The sequence below is a fragment of the Equus przewalskii genome, chromosome 30, assembly GCF_037783145.1.
Source record: "Equus przewalskii isolate Varuska chromosome 30, EquPr2, whole genome shotgun sequence".
NCBI classification, from domain to species: domain Eukaryota; kingdom Metazoa; phylum Chordata; class Mammalia; order Perissodactyla; family Equidae; genus Equus; species Equus przewalskii.
The window spans coordinates 20,677,668-20,697,099 of NC_091860.1; the positions used below are offsets into that span (position 1 = coordinate 20,677,668).

The 19,432-nt window shown below is 41.4% G+C and overlaps 1 protein-coding gene across 1 annotated transcript in view; it reads left to right on the plus strand.

Moving 5' to 3' along the window:
* The window catches only part of CCDC3 (coiled-coil domain containing 3), an 80,696-nt gene that overhangs the window by 2,208 nt on the left and 59,056 nt on the right, over positions 1 to 19,432 (plus strand). Inside the window, exon 2 of the mRNA XM_070601230.1 lies at positions 1,068 to 1,242. Within this exon, the coding sequence (XP_070457331.1) occupies positions 1,068 to 1,242 (175 nt within the window). The remainder of the gene's footprint in view (positions 1 to 1,067; positions 1,243 to 19,432) is intronic.

Consider the following 19,432-nt stretch of genomic DNA (forward strand, 5'->3'; position numbering starts at 1 on the left):
ACTGGCCTTCTTTGTGCAGAGAAACTTCACTCAGATTTTCATGTTTTTACTTAGGAAAAACACTGAGACCCCCGCTATAAAACTATTCAACAATGCAACTTTATTTTCCAAAGAAAAAAGAGCCAGAGTTCTTGAGCAGTCTCCCCCTGGACCCCCCGATTTTATCATGAAATACAGTTTTGTCCCCTGGCTCTGTGGTGGTCAGCCAACTCTTTCATCTTTTGCTCTGACATATTTACAAAAAGTTAGGGCAGAATTACAGAGTCAAACAATAGTCTGACAGATTTCCATTTCACAGGGCTGTGTTCCCCTGAAGTGTGTTAACAACTGCATACAAATCATTCCTCCTGTGTTATTCTGGGACCTACTGAGATGAGAACAGATTCTGGTCAGTGTCACAGAAGAAAGTGGCAGTGGAGACCCACCGTTGAGCCCTACGTGCACCTCTTGGGCTGCAGTGTAACTTCCATCTCTCGTTTTCCTTTTTCTGACTTCTTTATCTTTCCAACAGGCAGTTGATGCTTGGCTCTATAAAAATGTTAACTAATATTTATAGTGTACTCACTCTGTGCCAGACTCTTCATTTACTTTTTCTAATGCAACCCTTACACTACCACCAGGAAGTAGGGTGATATTATTATCCTTTTTACAGATTGGAATACTGAAGCTTAGAGAAGCTTCGAGATTTTAAGAAATTCGTTTCATGTCAGACAGAAGAGAAGTTACAATGATAGGATTTGAACCCAGGTCTTTACAATTGGCCTTCCTTTCACCAAGAAACACTTTAGGAGAAAGAAGGGCCTTTGGGAGATATACAACTAACAAACGCACCCATGACACACTCCCCCCATGCCGTCACCCAAATTCATCTTTTTGAAAACCTGAAGGATAGACTCGTGTAGTATGAGGCAGAGAGGCAATTAGAAATAGTAACTCCTCTAATGAGAGCCATGCAAGGCATTGTTGTGTAATTGGCAAGACTGCCACAGTCTTCTAGGACTTTATTAAACCTGGTACACCCTGTGGTATCCAGTCTGCGTCTCTCCTTCTTTCTTCTGTTCCATTAGGATGGATGAAAATTATAACCTCTTGCCTCATGGAGTCAATTTCCAAGATGCCATCTTTCCAGACACTCAAGAGAACAGAAGGATGTTTTCCAGCCTTTTCCAGTTTTCGAACTGTTCCCAAGGGCAGCAACTGGCGACTTTCTCCAGTGACTGGGAGATCCAGGAAGATAATAGGGTAAGAATTGTCTGTACCCTGTGGCACAGCAAAATAATAGAACAGCTACATCTTGTATGAATTCTGTGATGAAAGGAGTCAAGAATGGTCTTCCAAAAGCCCAGGCAAAGAGTATTAGCCTCTCTCCCTCTCTTCCTCCCTCCCTCCCTCCCTCCGTCGAAGCAGTTAAAAAACACTGCTCATAAACTTTGGATTCCCAAGGCTTTACTATTTGGCATGGGGTGCCTCACAAAGTGAGGGAACAAGATGGGATGAAGGTTGGCACACTGTGCCTCAGTTTCCTCTTCTGTAAGATGCAAACAATAGTAGGATCCACATCATACCACTGATGCAATGTGATTTAACTATGTGAAACATGTAAGTAAAACCCTTAGCATAGTGCTGAACGGAGTAAGCACTCAATACATGTGAGCCTTCGTGACTGTTATTGTTACTGATAGCATAGGGCCCTAAGGAACTTTCTAAGAGGAAAGAGAAAGTCCTCAAGGAGATGAAATGATTGCTGTAACTACCACTTCTATGATTCTTAACAGTAGTTGCTGAGACATAGAAGTGCAGGGTGGCCAAGGTAGTTGTGGAATGTAAGGGTCAGGATAATTTTAGGGTATGAAAATATAGAAGGGATCTTCCAAACTGGGGCAGATGCCAGAGTTTCTGGGAAGTTTTGAGGATTCACAATTTAAGGTCACTTTCCCAAAGGAGTAGCATTGCCACAATCGAGCTGGGGTGATTGTGGGACCAGGTCCGTTGAGGCAGTGGCCCGCTACTCCCAATGCCCCATCTGAGATGGTTTTAGGGCAATGTGACAGGCTGCTGGAGAGAGCGGGGATGTGGGTGACTATGGGATGAGGACATTTTTTATGGGTTAATGAGCCAATTTGTATATGTTAAGCGGCTCCCTTCTTTCCACCCATATGTGTTGGGCTTGGGGGAAGTGTCTTGTGTCCGGGGGGTTGGCCTAGTAGTTGCCTTGTTCTTCCAAATCTCCTTATCGCCTGCCCAGCACTCCCTGGCACCTAGAGGCCTTCTTTGTGTTCTTTGCACAGAGACTGTTCTCTTGATGGGCAGGTATGTCCATCTAAGGAAAACTGTTTATTCTTTGTGTGTGTGTTTGAGGAAGATTGGCCCTGAGCTAACATCTGTTGCTAGTCTTCCATTTTTTGCTTGAGGAAGATTGTCGCTGAGCTAACATCTGTGCCAGTCTTCCTCTATTTTATGTGGGATGCCACCACAGCATGGCTTGACAATTAGTGCTAGGTCTGCACCCAGGATCCAAGCCTGCAATCCCTGGGCCACCAAAGTGGAGCATGAACTTAACCACTGTGCCACTGGACTGGCCCCAGAATTGTTTATTCTTACTCCCTTGACATTACCAAGAGATTCCTTCCTTAGGCCTACCCTAGAGACAGCAATCCAGACTCCTCTAACCCCTTCTCCATGGCTTGCCAGAATTTTCGGAATGCTTGTCACATACAGATCTTCCTTGACTTGTGATAAACCCATCATAAGTTGAAAATATTGTAAGTGGAAAATGCGTTTAATACCCCTAACCTGCCAAACATCCTAGTGTAGCCAATCTACCTTAAACGTGCTCAGAACACTTCTATTAGCCTACAGTTAGCTAATCCTTAGCAAGATCATCTCACACGGAGCCTATTTTATAATAAAGTGTTGAATCTCTCAGGTAAGTGATTGAATACTGTACTGAAAGTGGAAAACATTGGTTGTGTGAATACAGCATGGTTGTAAGTGTATCGGTTGTTCACTGTCGTGACTGCATGGCTAAGAGGGAGCTGCCGCTGCCCGGCATCATGGGAGAGTATCTACCACATATTGCTAACCTGGGGAAAGATCAAAACTCAAAATCTGAAGTATGGATTCCACTGAATGCGGATCACTTTTGCACCATCGTAAAGTCCAAAAAACATTAAGTCAAACCATCGTAAGTCAGGGATCATCTGTTGTCGCTCCCAACATGGTTCCAAGCACCTGTTCTTTTCCCCCATAATCTGTCCCAGTGTCCACTCCCTACTGAACTGGACCTACGAAGTGAATACCTGAGTCCCCCAAGACTGAGTCACCCCTTAGCGTATTCTGAATGGAATCATTTTTGGCTCAGCCCTTTGGTTCTCCATTTTGTGGGCATTTTGCTTATACCATTACATCGTTGGTAACAATAGATTTATATCAAGAGATCGGATGTTATTCCAAAAATACCTGCATAGGTTAGCCCCCAAACTCTTCAGCTACATAACTTGTTAGCCCCATGTCGCACAATGAACCTATTAACATTTCCTTGGAATTAAATTTTCCAGCATTTGCCAAAAATAGAAGAGTAGGACCATGGAGAATTGTTTCAATGTGAAGCCAGTCCTATTTCTGGTGGTCAGTTGTTGATCTTGGGGAGAATTCCTTTTCTCTTTCCTTTTAATCACCCTGGCCTCTTAGATAACAAAGGGTGGGTGTGCTCCATTGCTCTGAGGGAAAGTCAAAAGCTTTGGGGGAGGAAAAGAATTACTCCAGATTGCTGAGCTGATGTGTAGCCGAATTTAGAAGTTAGATGTGATGTACTCCTTAACGCCTTGCTCCTTCTGTTGCTATCCCCTGCCCACTTTGAAGTGTGCCACATCAGAGCTAAGTTAAATTAGTTAGTTTAGAATTTAAGTTTAAATTTAATTTTAATTTCCTTTTTTGTCAGCTCCATGATTTACATTTTCTGATGCTCCTTGAGAAATTTTTACGGACCCTGGGTGGATTAAAGTAGTTGTGAATTGAAGATCTCAGAATTAGGTGAAGAATTATGGACGAATGCTTGTTCCCTTCTTCAAAAAAAGCTAAAAATTCACTGCTTTTTCTGGTGAAGGTGAGCATCATATTGTCTGTCCTACCCAGGATAAATATATCATGTTGTATCAGAAGCAGCCTGTATTTTTCCTATGTGGTCCTCAATCTCGGGAGGAATCAGAAGAGCTGTTCGGGTCATCTTTTTATTCCAGTAGAAATGGGTGTTAGACTTTTGTTAATCAGAACACATGAATCCTTCACGTGTTCTGAGTCCGTTATGAATGGCCCTGGACGTGGCATGTTACAGACCTTTTTTGTGTTACATGCCATGTCTTAGATTATAAATCCTGGAGGAATGTTAGCAAGTTCTCATCCTTCTCTCTGTTTATGCTGCTGTCTCTAAGCTTCCAGTCCGCTGGAATAGTCGATGTAGACTGTGCTTGTGAAAGGCACATTTCATTCTCTTCACTGATAATCTCGTTTTCTCCATCCTGGAGCATTACATGACTCTGGGGCCCCAGGGTTGATCTGGAGGTTAAGAAATGGAAGAGAAGGAAAATCTTATGTAGGGAAACTTTTGTGATTGCACACTCACTCGGTCCTCAGCGGTGACATCCTCTCTCTGGTTCCATCTTCAACTGTCCTACCCACACTTTAGTAAGTAGAAACACAATCTTGCTTTCAGAAGTTGCCAGGAAGTCAGCAGTGTTTGTAAGTGTTCAGCACCTCTCAGGTTCAGGGTTGTGGTGTTAATGGGACCTCAGGGGACGTCTTTGGCAAGTTGGAGCATCTACCAGATTTACTGGCAGAATTCTCTCCACACCAGCCAAGGACATTTTTCCTCCCTCTTTTCTCTCCTACTGGGTGAGTAGAACAGTCAAAACAGCAGTTGGATGTTTTCCCCTTTTTACAAATGCTGTCCTCCAGGACTGAGACCCAGACTGACCCATGCTTATATCAATCTGTCACAGAATGTCATGGGATTGAAATAAAATCTGTGAAAGTCCTTCTGCCATCTCTCTTCCCTTTTTGGAGTTGGGAAGGCTGATGGGGGCGTTATTCTCCAAGTTGTGTCAGAAGGAATGTAAACTTGTAATCAGAAGATCTAGATTGGCTCTGCTGTTTCCAGAGGAATGGACTTGGCCAGGGCCCTTGATTTCTCACAGCCTCAGTTATTTTGTCTATAAAATGGAGCTAAAATATATAAACTGTCTAAGGTTTGTTGTCAGGACCTAATTAATTAGAGCTTAGGTTTGCAATTACTTTGTAAACTGTAAAGTGTGATACAAGAGTTTATTACTGTGAATTGATAATTTTAAAGTATGACTTTAAAAATGACATATTTTTAAAATTTAAAGAAGCTTCCTGCTACTTCCCAGTGATATGGCAGAGTGGTGGCAGCAGTGGTGACAGGGATACGTGTTGGAGATGGGAATGGATGATGGGGAAGCCGTCGCATGTGCTTTCATTCATCCAACGGAATTTATCGGGTTCTGTGCAGGGAGCATTTTACAAAAATTCGTTGAGTGAATTATGAGCAGATAAAACATTCACCTGGGTTCCCAGATCTGAAAGTTTGACATAGTAGTCAGTCGAGTTTCTCTCCCACTTCTGGCACTCATCCACCCAGTTCTCACCCGCCCTTCAAACAGGTCGCTGCTGTTATTAGGTTCTTATAACCGTTTAAGGTGTATTTTTATCCAACAAATAATTCAAACGTGTTATTTACCATCTTCTTTGACACAAATGGCAGCACATTATACACACTTCGCTATCCCTTGCTTTATTCACAAGAAAATATTGAAAATCTTTCCGTATCAATGCATATAAAGCTGCCTTAAATGGCTGTATAGTATTCCATTGTATGGATGTGTCCCAATATATTTACGTCCGCTATTGATAGGTAGGTTGTTTCCACTATGTTGCTATTACGGAGAGTGCCGACACATATGACGTTAAACATACGTCATTTTGTGGGATTGCTGAGTCTAATCTTTAGCAAATATTTATTGAGTGCCTACTGTGAGGCGGCTACTGTGTTAGACACCAGAGTTTCAATGTTGAGCAAAATACATAGTCCTTGACCCATAAAGCTGATAGTCCTAGTATTGGGGATTGACACAATCAAAAGGCTACATTAATGACTTTATAATTTTAAATAGAAATAAAAAATCTAAAGAAAGAGAAAGGAAGTAATCAGGGAGTCTGACCTAGACTTAGGGGTAAAGAAAGCCTCTGTTGAATTGATACTGGGGCTAAGATCTGATGGATGATGAAGCATCAGGGGAGATGAGAGCAATCCAGAGAAGGAGAATCTGTGCAAAGGCCCTGTGGTAGCAGGGCACATGGTGCCTTTGAGGAAATGAAAGAAAGCCTGTGGCTGGAGCAGAGGGAACCAGTGAGAAGGATGAGGCAAGAGCATTGGGCGGGGCCAGACCCTGCAGGGATTGGTGGATCTTGGTGAGGATATGGGCTTTGTCCTAACAATGGTAGGAAACCTTTGATGTTTTAAAAGCAAGGGATGATGGAATCAAATTTACATTTTGAGAAAACCAAACTGACAAGAGTGGGGAACTGGATTGGAGGGGATCCAAGTGATACAATGAGAATGGGTAGTGGTTGTTATAAAGCTCCTAGATAGATGCTAGACTACAGTGGAGTCAGTGGGGATGGCATGGAGTAGGCAAATCTGAGAGCGATTTAGGAAATAAAATCAGTAGCTGTTAACGATGGTTTAGATTTGGGTCAAAAAGGAGATGGGGGGAGGCTCAAAGATAACTCCTTGTTTCTGACACACAAACTGCATATCATGACCAATACCAAGAAGTGGGACTGGGACAGGTTTGGTAGAGAATTCAGGAGTCTAGTCTTGGACATATTGAGGTGTCCTTGAGCCATCCAAGTGAGATTTTGAATAGGTGGTTGGATGTCTAAGTTCAGAGCCTTGAGAAGAGCTCTGTGTGGAAGACGTACCTTTGGGACTGAGCAGTAATTAGATGTCATTTGAAACTGGATTCGAATGAGATTTCCAAGGGGAAGGGCATAGCGTAAGAGGAGTAGAGCCCTGGGTCCGACTGAGCCTCATGGAATGCTCCTTCTCAACCAGTGTGAGCAGTCAGAGAGACAGAAGGAAAACTAGGAGAGTCAATGGCACAGAATGTTTTCAGAAGGATGAGTGATCGACAGGGCCAGAAGCTGTTGAGGAGCTAAGTAAGATGAGGACTGAAAAGTAACCACTCGGCTTTGGTGGCCTGAATGAGGAGCCTCCACAGAGTGAGGAGGCAGGATCTAGAGTAGGGGATGTGAAGAATGAGTGGGACAAGGGGCTATGAAGATAGGGTGGACAATTCTGTCATGAAGTTTGGCTGTGGATGGTTTAATACATATAATGTTGAAGGGGGCGGAACCGTTGAGGGAGGGGTTCTGTTTTGTTGTATTTAAAGGTGGCAGCCGTCCTGTTCAGCCATCCTGGTCCCCGTTTTCCTGCTCTTCAGACACTGTTCACCCAAGTAGACTAAAGGACCAACGAGCGGGGATATCTCTTTTGTTTGCTGTTGTATACTTGGTGCATTTTTATGGTGACTTACACATTTGTTATATGAATCATGTCTCTCATCCAGAGAATTCTGTGGCCTAAGTAAGCAGAAGCCTTCTCTCTGTCTCTTTTATTTTCTAAATGAATATGTAAAATCCTCATACAGTAAAATGCATTCTTTTTCATGTACAGTTATGAGTTTTGACAAATGCACATGGTTGTGTAGTCACCCCTACAACCACAATGTGGAAAAGTTCCATCCCCATAAATAACCTCCTGTGTGTGCCCCTCCCCCAACCTCGACTCCTGAGAACCTCTGATTCGTTCTCCATCACTAGTTTTACATTTTCCAGAATGTCATATGGATGGAATCATACAGTATGTTGCATTTTTTAGTTTGGCTTCTTTTACTTAGCAGAACGTACTTGAGATTCGCCCATGTTGTGTGTATCAGTAATTCACTCCTTTTTCATTGCTGAGAAGTGTTCCGTTATAGAGATGTCCCACACTTGTATTTATCCATTTACTTGTATTTATCCATTGAAGCATATTTAGGTTGTTTCCAGTTTTAGGCTACTGGAGTGTCTATAAATATACATGTCCAGATTTTTGTGTGAACATAAATTTCGTTTATCTTGGGTAAGTACTGAGGGTGGGTTTGCTGATTCATAAGGTAAGTATATGTTTAACTTCATAAAAAACTGAAACCTGTTTTGAGAGTGGCTGTACCAGTTTGCATTTGCATTAGCAATGTCTAAGGGCTTCAATGATTCTGCATCCTCATCAGTATTTGACATTGCCTGTTAAAAAAAAGTAGACATTCTAATAGGTATGGACTAGTATCTCGTGGTATTTTTGTTTTTTTTTCAGAGTCCACATTTAAGTGAGATGATATGGTTTTGGTCTTTCTCTGTCTAACTTATTTCACTTAGCATAATGCTTTCCAGGTCCATCCCTGTTGTCACAAATGGCAGGATTTCCTTCTTTCTCGAGGCTGAATAATATATATATATATACACACATTATATATCAAATAATATATATTATATATAAAATATACTGAATTACATATGTAATATACTGAATAATATATATATATATATTATATATATACACACTCCATTTTCTTTATTCATCTGTTGATAGATACTTAGGTTGTTTCCATGTCTTAGCTATTGTAAATAATGCTGCAGTGAACATGGAGTGCAGATATTTTTGAGATAGTGATTTAATTTCCTTCAGACAAATGCCCAGAAGTGGAGTTGTTGGATCATATGGTAGTTCTATTTTTAGTTTTTTGAGGAACCTCCATACTGTTTTCCATAGTGGCTGCACCAGTTTACGTTGCCACCAACAGTGCACAGGGGTTCCCTTTTCTCCGCATCCTCAGCAACACTTATTTCTTGTCTTTTTGAGAATTACCATTCTAACAGGTGTGCGGTGATGTCTTATTGTGGTTTTGATTTGCATTCCCCTGATGATTAGTGATGCTGAGCACCTTTTCATGTACCTTGTGGCCATCTGTGTATCATCTTTGAAAAAATATCTGTTCATATCCTCTGCCCATTTTTTAACTGGATTATTTTATTTTTCTTGCTATTGAGTTGTATCAGTTCTTTATATATTTTGATATTAACCCCTTATCAGATATGATTTGCAAATATTTTCTCCCATTTGTTAGTTGCCTTTTCATTACGTTCATGGTTCTTTTTGCTCTGCTGAAACTTTTTAGTTTGATATAGTCTCACTTGTTTATTTTTTGCTTTTGTTGCCTTTGCTTTTGATGTCAAATACAAAAAATCTTTGCCAAGACTGATGGCAAGGAGCTTACTGTCTGTTTTCTTCTGGGATTTTTGTGGTTTCAGGTCTTACATTCAAGTCTTTAATCCATTTTGAGTTGATTTTTGTGTGTGGTGTAAGACAGTGATCCAGTTTCATTCTTTTGCATGTGGCTGTCCAGTTTTCCCCACACTATTTATTGAAAGGACTGTCCGTTCCCCATTATATATTCCTGAGTCCTTTGTCATAAATTAATTGACCATATGTATATGGGTTTATTTATGGGCTCTTTATTCTGTTCCATTGATCCATGTGTCTGTTTTTATGCCAGTACCATACTGTTTGGATTACTACAGCTTTGTAATATACTTTGAAATCAGGAAGCATGATGCCTCCAGCTTTGTTATTCTTTCTCAAGATTACCCTGGATAATCAGGGTCTTTCGTAGTTCCATATGAATTTTAGAATTGTTGTTTTCCATTTCTGTGAAAAATGCCATTGGAATTTTGATAGTGATTGTATTGACTCTCTTGATTTCTATGGGTAGTGTGGACATTTTAACAATATTAATTCTTTTAATCCATGAACATGGGATATCTTTCCATTTATTTTTGTCGGCTTCAGTTTCTCTTATCAATGTTCTAAGTTTTCAGTGCACAGATCTTCTGTCTCCTTGGTTAAATTTATTCCTAAGTATTTTATTCTTTTTTGGTATTATCATAAATGGGATTGTTTTGTTGATTTCCTTTTCAGGTGTGTCATTGTTGGCATAAAGAAATGCAACTGATTTTTGTATGTTGATTTTATATCCTGCAACTTGACTGGATTCATTTGTTAGTTCTAACAGCTTTTGTGGAATCTTTAGGGTTTTGTACATGTAGGATCATGGCATCTGCAAACGGAGAATTTTACTTCTTCCTATATGATTTAGATACCTTTTATGTCTTTTTCTTGCTAGTACTTCACTAATGTGTTTAATAGAATTGGCAAGAGTGGGCATCCTTGCCGTGTCCTTGATCTTAGAGGAGAAGCTTTATTTTCCCCCATTGATTATGATGTTAGCTACGGGCTTTTCATAAATGACCTTTCATCATTGTCTTGAGGAAATTCCTTTTTTTTTTTTTTAAGATTTTTTGTTTTTTCCTTTTTCTCCCCAAAGCCCCCCGGTACATAGTTGTATATTCTTCGTTGTGGGTCCTTCTAGTTGTGGCATGTGGGACGCTGCCTCAGCGTGGTTTGATGAGCAGTGCCATGTCCGCGCCCAGGATTCGAACCAACGAAACACTGGGCTGCCGGCAGCGGAGTGCGCGAACTAAACCACTCGGCCACGGGGCCAGCCCCTTGAGGAAATTCCTTTTATACCTAGTTTATTGAGAGTTTTTAGATCCTGAATGGACGTTCAACTTTGTCAAATCTGTTTCTGCACTTTGAGGTTTTTATCTCTTGTTCTGTTAATGTGGTGTATCACATTGAGTTGTAGATGTGAAGCCACCCTTGCATTTTAAGGGGATACAATTCAATCTGTAACAGTTTGGTAGAACTTGTCAGTGAATAATCTGGGCCTGGAGTTTTCTTTTGCTGGAAGGTTTTTAATTACTCAATTAAGTAATGATTTGTGAAATGATTGGTTTAATATCTATGTCCCCCAGTCAGGATGTAAGTTCCATATAAACTCCTCCTTATTCATTGTTGTATTCCCAGGACCTAGCACATAGTAGGCATGCATACCAATATAAGGAAGGGGATTATTAAGTATCACATGAGAGGTGTGGGCAACAAAAGCTTTAGAAAGACAGAAAAAGGAGGGCTTCAGGAGGCCTTGAGGATTTTTGCAAGATTTCGGAGAAGAGAGAGGGCTTGATCTGGACCTTGTAAGATGACTATAATATTCTGTTTTTAAAGTGCTTTTGAGGTATCTAGGATCATGCTATTCACTTACCCTCTGGGTAAAGGCTAGTAACTTTCAGATTGTCATTACTGGGCTGATCATTTGGCTAGACAGAGCCAGCACTGTGAATTAGGTGGGGTCGTGGTCTTTTTCATTCATTCATTCATACCTTCATTGTATGCATATTTATTGAATACCTGCTATATGTTAGGCACTGGGAATACAAAGGAAAACAAGAGAAAAGAGCTCCCTGCCCTTGAGCTTATACTGTAGTGGGATGAAGGAGAGACAGTCAATACGTCAATCAACACATCACTCAATAAGAAAAATGTCAGATAATGATAGGTGTTTGGCAAAGAATTAAAAGAGGTGATAATGTGCTAGAGAGGAACTGGTAACTACTTTAGGTTGAAGAGATAGCACTTACACAGAAATTTGAAGGACACAGGGCCAATCGTGCAAAGATCAGGTGGGAAAGCAGATAGAAGAAAAAGCTATGCTGTTGGCCAAGACAGAAACTGCTGGGCGTGCTTGAGGGATGGAAAAGTGTGAGTGGAGCATTAGTGGAGGGGAAAAGTGGAACAAGGTGAGTTTGGAGAAGTGAGCAGGAGCCAGACCATGTGGAGCTTTCTAAGCAAGGGGAAGAGGTTCAGATCTTTGTGCTTCAGGTGGCCATGGAGTGCTAAGATCTGAGTGATGGAGGCTTGGGCTGGGGGAGGCATTCGTGCTGGGGAGAAACGGCTGATTCAGGACACATTTTGGAAGGGGAGCTTTTTCTGGGTTCTTCAATTTGTCCTTGATCGCAGTCCATTCCTTTGCTTCCACTTTTTAAGACATTTACTCTGTGTCCTCTCCAAGACGGCTCAGTCACCCCTCAGGGTGTTGGCTAAATACCACATTTTGTGCTACAGAAATGTTACACTTCTTTTTTGGGAAGATTTCCATCTTAATAAATTGACTAATAATTTGTCGTCTTAAAAATAAAGTTTTAAGGTGGTAATTTATATCTTGATAGGGCTTTGGAACTAGTCTTGGGTTCTACCCCTGACTCAGTACCAATTGTGACTTTGACTGTCACGTAATCACCCTGAATTCAGTTTCCTTATCTGTAAAATGGCTCTAATTATACCTGCTATGCCTCATTCATAGCACTGTCGTAAATAAAACAACTGAAATAACATATTTAAAAGTACAAGTTACCAGTTGCGTGTGAAACATTGTGTCATGGCTCTAGGCCTCCGTGTGTATCCATTCTCCATCATCGCATAGCTCGCAAGAGCAAGATTCAAAGGTCTCAAAGCGCATAGACCTTTATAACATCAGCAAGGCTTTTTGAGGATCCCCTACATTCTTAGCACTATGTGGTGTATTATTGGGAATATAGTAGAATAAGATCTAAGTGTCTGAACTCAAGTACCTAGTTAGAGAGGTACAGTTAACCCACGTGGAAAGGTGGATACTGCTGTGAGCCTTCTGAGGTGGGAAGGACTGGGACAGGTGGAGAGGAGAGAAGAAGATAAGTTCAGACGGGGAAGAGCATGAATGAAAGCACAGAGGTAAGGAGAGTGCGTTAGAGGAGAGCTGTACACTGGGGAATAGAGGCTAAATGAGAGTCCACAGGTAAGCAGGTCCTCTCTGGAAGTTCTTAGTTTCGAGTAGTTCACATTAAAGGAGGATTCTCTGTGACGTGTAGAGCTGATGGTTCGTGTCTGTACTGTGCATGCCATCATTTCTTTTTTTCCTCTCTTCTCTCTTTTGCCATCAAATATCAGTTAAATTGAAACACAGCTATTACTCTTACATATTGACCAATGCTATCACAATATGGTTACTTAGTTTTAAAAAAAGCTTTTTATTTTGGAATAATTGTAGCTTCACAGGCAATTGCAAACAAATGGACAGAGAGTTCCTGGGTACCCCTCAGCCGTTCTCCCTAGTGTGAACATCTTGCGTAACTATAGTATGATATGAAAACGAGGTAACGACGTTGGTAAAGTCCACAGAGCTGATTCAGATGTGACCAGTTACACATGCACTCATTTGGGTGTATGTGTATGTAAAAAAACTTTTCAATTTTGTCTCGTTCAGCTTCTTGTTACTACCACCACAATCAAGATGAGGACCTGTCTCATCACCTCATGGCTCCCTTGTTCTGCCCCTTAATAGCCACACCTACCCCCTCACTCATTCCTAAACCCTGGCAGCCATTCATCTGTCCTCTATTTCTAGAATCTTATTTCAAGTGTTATGTAAGTAGAACCATACAGGATGTAACTTTTTGAAATTGTCTTTTTTCACTCCATATAATTTCCTTGAGGTTAATCCAAGTTGTTGTATTTCCCTTCATTGCTGAGTAATATTCCATGTTATGGATGTACCATCATTTGTTTAACCATTCACTCACCGAAGGACATTTGGGTAGTTTCCAGTTTTTTAACTATTATGAATAAAGCTACTCTGAACAGTCATGTGTAGGGTTTTATAGGACGTAAGTTTTCATTTCTCTGGGGTACATGCCCAACAGTGTCATTGCTGGGTTGTATGGTAAGTCCGTTTTTAGTTTTAAGAGACACCTTCAAACAGATGTCTCATTCACATTCCCACCAGCAGTGTATGAGTGATCCAGTTTTCTGCATTATTGCCCACATTCAGCGTTATCACTATTTTTTATTTTAGCCGTTCTGATAGGTTGTAGTGTGATCTCATTGTGGTTTAAAATTTTTTCTTTTTTTTGTTGAGATATAATTTACGTACCATAAAACTCATCCTGTGAAAGTGTACAATTCAGTCATTTTTAGTATATTCACAGACAAGAGCCACCATCAATGTTATCTAATTCAAAGCATTTTTGTGCCTTCACCCAGTACCTATTACCATTCACTCTCCATTCTGCCCTTTTCCCAACCCCTGGCAACTGCTAATCTTTCTGTCTCTATGGATTTGCCTATTCTGAATGCTTTGGGTAAATAGAATCTTAATAGTGCGTGGCCTTTTATATCTGGCTACTTTCACTTAGCATTATGTTTTGAGGATTCCTCCAGGTTATAATATGAATCAGTACTTCTTTCCTTTGTTTGACTGAGTAATATTCAATTGCATGGATATACTACATTTTATTTATCCATTTATGAGTTGATGGACAATTGAGTTGTTTCTGCTTTTTCCTCTTATGAATAATGCATTCCCACCAGCAGTGTGTGGGGGTTCAAATTTCTTCACATCTTTGGCGACACTTACTGTCTGTCTTATTGGTTCTAGCCATCCTAGTGGAAGTGAAGTGGTCTTCCATTGTGGTTTTCATTTGCATTTCCCTAACCGCTGATGATGTTGAGCATCTTCTCATGTACTTATTGGCCTTTTGTATATCTTCTTTGGAGAAGTGTCTGTTCAGGTCTTTTGCCCAGTTTTTAATTGGGTTGTCTTTTTATCAATGAGTTGTAATAGTTCCTTATATATTTTGGATACTAGACTCTTATCAGACATATGATTTGCAAATATTTTTTCCCATTCTGTGGGTTGTCTTTTCATTGTAGGTTAAGTTTCCCATTTGGCTGATGACTAATGATATTGATCTTCTTTTCATCTGCATGTTTCCCATCTGTGAGGCCACTTCAGTGAAATGTCTATCCATGCGTTTTGCCCATGTTTATCATTTCTTCTTACAAAGCTACGGTTGTAGACATCGCCCTGTATAGTATAGGTTAAAAGTCTTCAAAGTCTTCTTTGCAGCAGCCCTGGGAAGGATCAGAGAGACAACTGTTAAGCTACTCATAGATATAGGGTTTTTTAAAAATGTGGTAAAAAAAAATATGAATTCTGTCCTCTTAAATTTTTAAATACACAGTACAATGTTAACTATATGCATGTTGTCATACAACAGATATCTAGAACTTTCCATTTTGCATGAGTGAAACTCTAGACTCATTAAACAGCAACTCCCCATTTTCTCCTCCTCCCCGCCCCCCAGCCCCGGGCACCCACTATGCTCCTTTTTGCTTCTGTGAGCTTGTCTCCTTTAGATACCTCACATAAGTGGAATCATGAGGTGTTTGTCCTTCTGTGACTACCTTATTTCACTTTGCATAATGTCAAGTTCATCCATATTGTAGCATAAGACCATAGCAGTAGATTTTGATCCTTGCTAGGCCAGCTGTCATTTTATAACTCATTGATAATCACGTGCTCTCACCGTGACTGAGTGTCTCCACCAGCAAAATGGACAACAGTAGGTCATTATGGTGTGGACCTTGGGAGTAACTAAGCTTTGTAAATAATTGATACTCCAGTCCTCAGGACTTCCTCATAGATGCTGTCAGTTACAGCATCTATGCCAAAAAATCACAAGTCAGCAGGAGAAAGTTGTCATCCTGGTGTGTTGAAGAGGCTTCACTGAGTGGCCTCATTTCTTTCTTAATTTTTATTTCTTCCCTTGTGTAATGAAGTTCAGCCTTTAATTCCAAAGCCTTGCCAGAGTACCTCAGTACATATATACCGAGATGGAAAGGGAGGGAATCAAAAAGGAGCCTGGTTCTCTATAAATGGTCTTCTCTGCCAGAATCCTCACGCCAGCCTCCACCTGGCCCCACGAGGCACCCAGTTCCCGGAGAGTTACTATGGAAATATGCTCCAGTACTAGAAGGAAATGAAATAAAGCACTCCGAGAGTCTTGCAGGCTAGGAAATAGAAGTTCTGCCTTCTGTTCCCAAGGTCTCCTGCAGTTCTTTCTTCACTAAATTTTTCTCAATGTTTCGGTGTCCCCATGTGGACACAGAGGCTGAATGGGTTGACTGTCCTTACAGGGGCTTTGCAAAGAGGCATGAGAGTTTTGTAAAATCTCTGGCCATCATGCTGTGGTTTTAAATAAGAAATGATGATCATTTATCCCCCTTCTGTCTCGGAAGAGAAAACCCATCACCATTTGAGCTCTCCCTGTGGACATCTTAGCTCACAGAGACTTCTCTAGGGAAAGGGGAAAGTATCTTTGCCTTTATCACTGTTTCTTCCACACACCCCTTCTCCCTGTAGGCCCTTTGCCTCTGCATCATTCCACCCCAGGAGTTGACCAGCAGCCTCAGCTCCTGCCTTGCTCAGCACGCGCTGTGGTTTTGCATACAGGCGGGGCCGTTTCTGGGGATTGATCATAGTGGGTAGGACAAACGCTGCTTGTGAATCTTGAGCAGAGGAGATCTCCCCCACACTTCTCTGGCTCTCACTGGACAGACCCTCAGGGGTGCTGTCAAGCTTCAGTTCCCTTGGCTGGCTCTCATCTTTCTTTTAGTTAAATCAGCTGTGACGTTGGGCAGAGTCACACTTTCCCCAGGGGCCTAGGCAAGCCCAGATGCTGCCAGCATGTTCAGGAGGTCAGTGTCCCCAGAGTGCACTCAAGGCCAGTCCATTTTACTTTGCACAGACACGGGATGAAGAATGTGAGGGTTTGAGGGAGCCGAGATGTCATCTAGTCCAACCCCTTAATGTAGCATCACAGAAGAATTTTATAGGATAACAGAGACTCACCCACAGCTACAACTCTCGGCACGTGGTCTACTGATGCTGTTTTGACTTTAAATACAATCATCAATGTCAATGATAAAACCATTAAAAGCATGAGTGGAAACTAACATAGAGTTCCCAAAGTGTGCAAGCCTTTGTCACAACTTTGCAATAAAACAAAACTGCCATGCTGAAAGTCAAAGGAAATGAACCAGCACATGCACAGACACGTGCACTTCCATACATACCCATGTACATCCAACCCTATGCACGCACATCCATCCATATGCACGTATGTACATACGTACAAAGTGAAGGAAGGACGTTCTTGCCCAGTATCAGATAGTAGCTCTACAGGTATTTTCTAAATTATTTCTGTTTACTTTTTTGCTCTGAGAAGAGGGTCCTTTTTCCATTTCCTTATTCTGTGTCCAGAGAGAAGGGTCCATTTCTCAGTTTCCTGGGAAATGGTTATAGTTGTGTTTGGAGACCAGGGTTGGTCTCTCTGTGCCTCTGTCTTTCTGTCTTCTTTTCCTCTCTGGATTCTCCCTGCACACCTGAGTTTCCTGCCTGCCTGATGCCCTCAGCTTCCCTCCTTATCTCTTTTTCAGTGTCCCATTCTCCCAGCCCCACAGATTTCTTCTTTTGCCCCACCAGTACTTTGCTGATCTGTGTCGTGTAACCCCAAGGCTCCGCTAGATGGTTGATGCTGATCCCAGAGAATAATTCAAGTTAAAGTGGTAAAGGGTAGTAGTGGCATTATTTGTTAGCTTTCCACAAACATTTACATTTTAAAGCTTTGATCCTTTAATTCTAAAACAACTTGAACGGAGTGGGCCTTTCAAGCAAAAGGGGAAAAGGGGTTTTCTTTTCAGGATAATACATTGGGCCGCTGAAGCCACGTGGTTGAAACCATCCATGCTCAAGCCCAGGCCTGAGTTCATTCCTCTGTCCTGTTGTTCCTAAACAAGATTAAACCCACATTTATTCCAGGCATGTCTTTTATAAGTATTTGTCTGTCTATAATCAGGTCGTAAGCTGCTAATGAAAAGGAATCCTATCTTTTAAATCCAGTTCTTTTTATGAACAGTAGGAACTTGATATGTGTCTGTTAATGATGAAAGATTAATGTGACTGAAGGAGTGTCAGCTGTAGATCTTTTCTAGGGTTTGAAAACTGTGTATAAAGCCTTATTGGAAAGCTCTGTGAGGGGTTGGATTTTGTATTATAAGAAAGGATAGTTAATTGAAACCCTGGAACGAGGTCATTTCTTGTCCCTCTAGCCAATTCCTGTTGCAAATATGTTTCTCTCATAGATGGAATTTTATGCTTTCTAGAAAGACCTATCCAAGGAAATTAGCTTTAGATGCTGTCACTGTCAGCAGTGCTATCAGCTCCTAACTCTACAGGGCAGTGGATTTGCTCTCTTCCCTTGAGAAACTTTATCAAGGCTGGTATTGACAGGCATTTAGGGATGCCAGGGAAAAGTGCAGAAGGCACTACTTCCTCTCCTTTGGATGCTCAGAAGTGGTGGGTACCATCTAGAGTATTGAACTGGGGCAGATGCTGGGGTCAAATCCTAGGACTGCTCCCAATTAATTCCATGACTATAGGCAAGTTGTTCAACTTCTCTGAACCTCAGCTGCTTTTTCTATAAAACTGGGATAATGATCTCTTTTCACAGGGTTATTTTGAGATTTTCATTAGGTATTCATGCAAAGAGCTTGGTGGAGAGTAAGGAGAAGTGGCCAGCTGGTGAATGGGGAGTGCCCCAATTTAGTGAATTCCCAAATGGCTTGCATTTTGGCCCATTTAATTGCCATCTCAGAATGGTGTGTGGCAGGGGATAGAGCTCACAGGTAAACAAATTTATATTTTCAAGTCTTGCACCCCAGAGGGTGGGTATGGAGGCTCAAGAGCCTGGCCTGCTGTGAACTGTGTCTCCTGTTTTGGCACATGGATTCTCCCTCCAGGTGAGAGTGGGTTTGAATGCTGCCAAGGAGAGGGCTCTGTGCAGAGAGTGCTCAGAGTGAGTAGGCTGGCTGGCTGCCCAGGACTCCTGTTGCCATAAACTGAATGTTCGTGGCCTCCTAGATTTCCTATGTTGAACTCCTGACCTCCACTGTGATGGTTTGGAGGTGATTAGGTCATGAGGTTGGAGCTCTCATGGATAAGATTAGTGCCCTTATAAAAGAGACCCCACAGAGCTCTCTCACCCCTTCCGCAGTGTAAAGATACAGCAAAAAGATGGCTGTCTATGAACCAGGAAGTGGCTCCTCACCAGAAAGCAAGTCTCCCAGTGCCTTGATCTTGGAATTGTCAGCCTAGAACTGTGAGAAGCAAATTTCTATTGCTGATAAGCCACCTTGTCTATAGTACTTTGTTATAGTAGCCCAAATGGACTAAGATACCTTAGTCAATATTATGATCCAGTCGTCTTATTGGATTTTTAACAAATAGACTTTATTTTTTAGAGCAGTTTCAGGTTCTACAGCAAAATTGAGTGGAAGGCGCAGAGATTTCCAGTATACCCCCCACCCCAACACATGAATAGTCTCTCCCATATCAACATCCCCCCTAGAGTGATGCGTTTGTTACAACTGATGAACCTACATTGACACATCATAATCACCCAAAGTCCTAGTTTACATTAGGGTTCACTCTTGGTGTTGTACATTCTGTAGGTTTAGAAAAATGTATAATAATATTTGCCA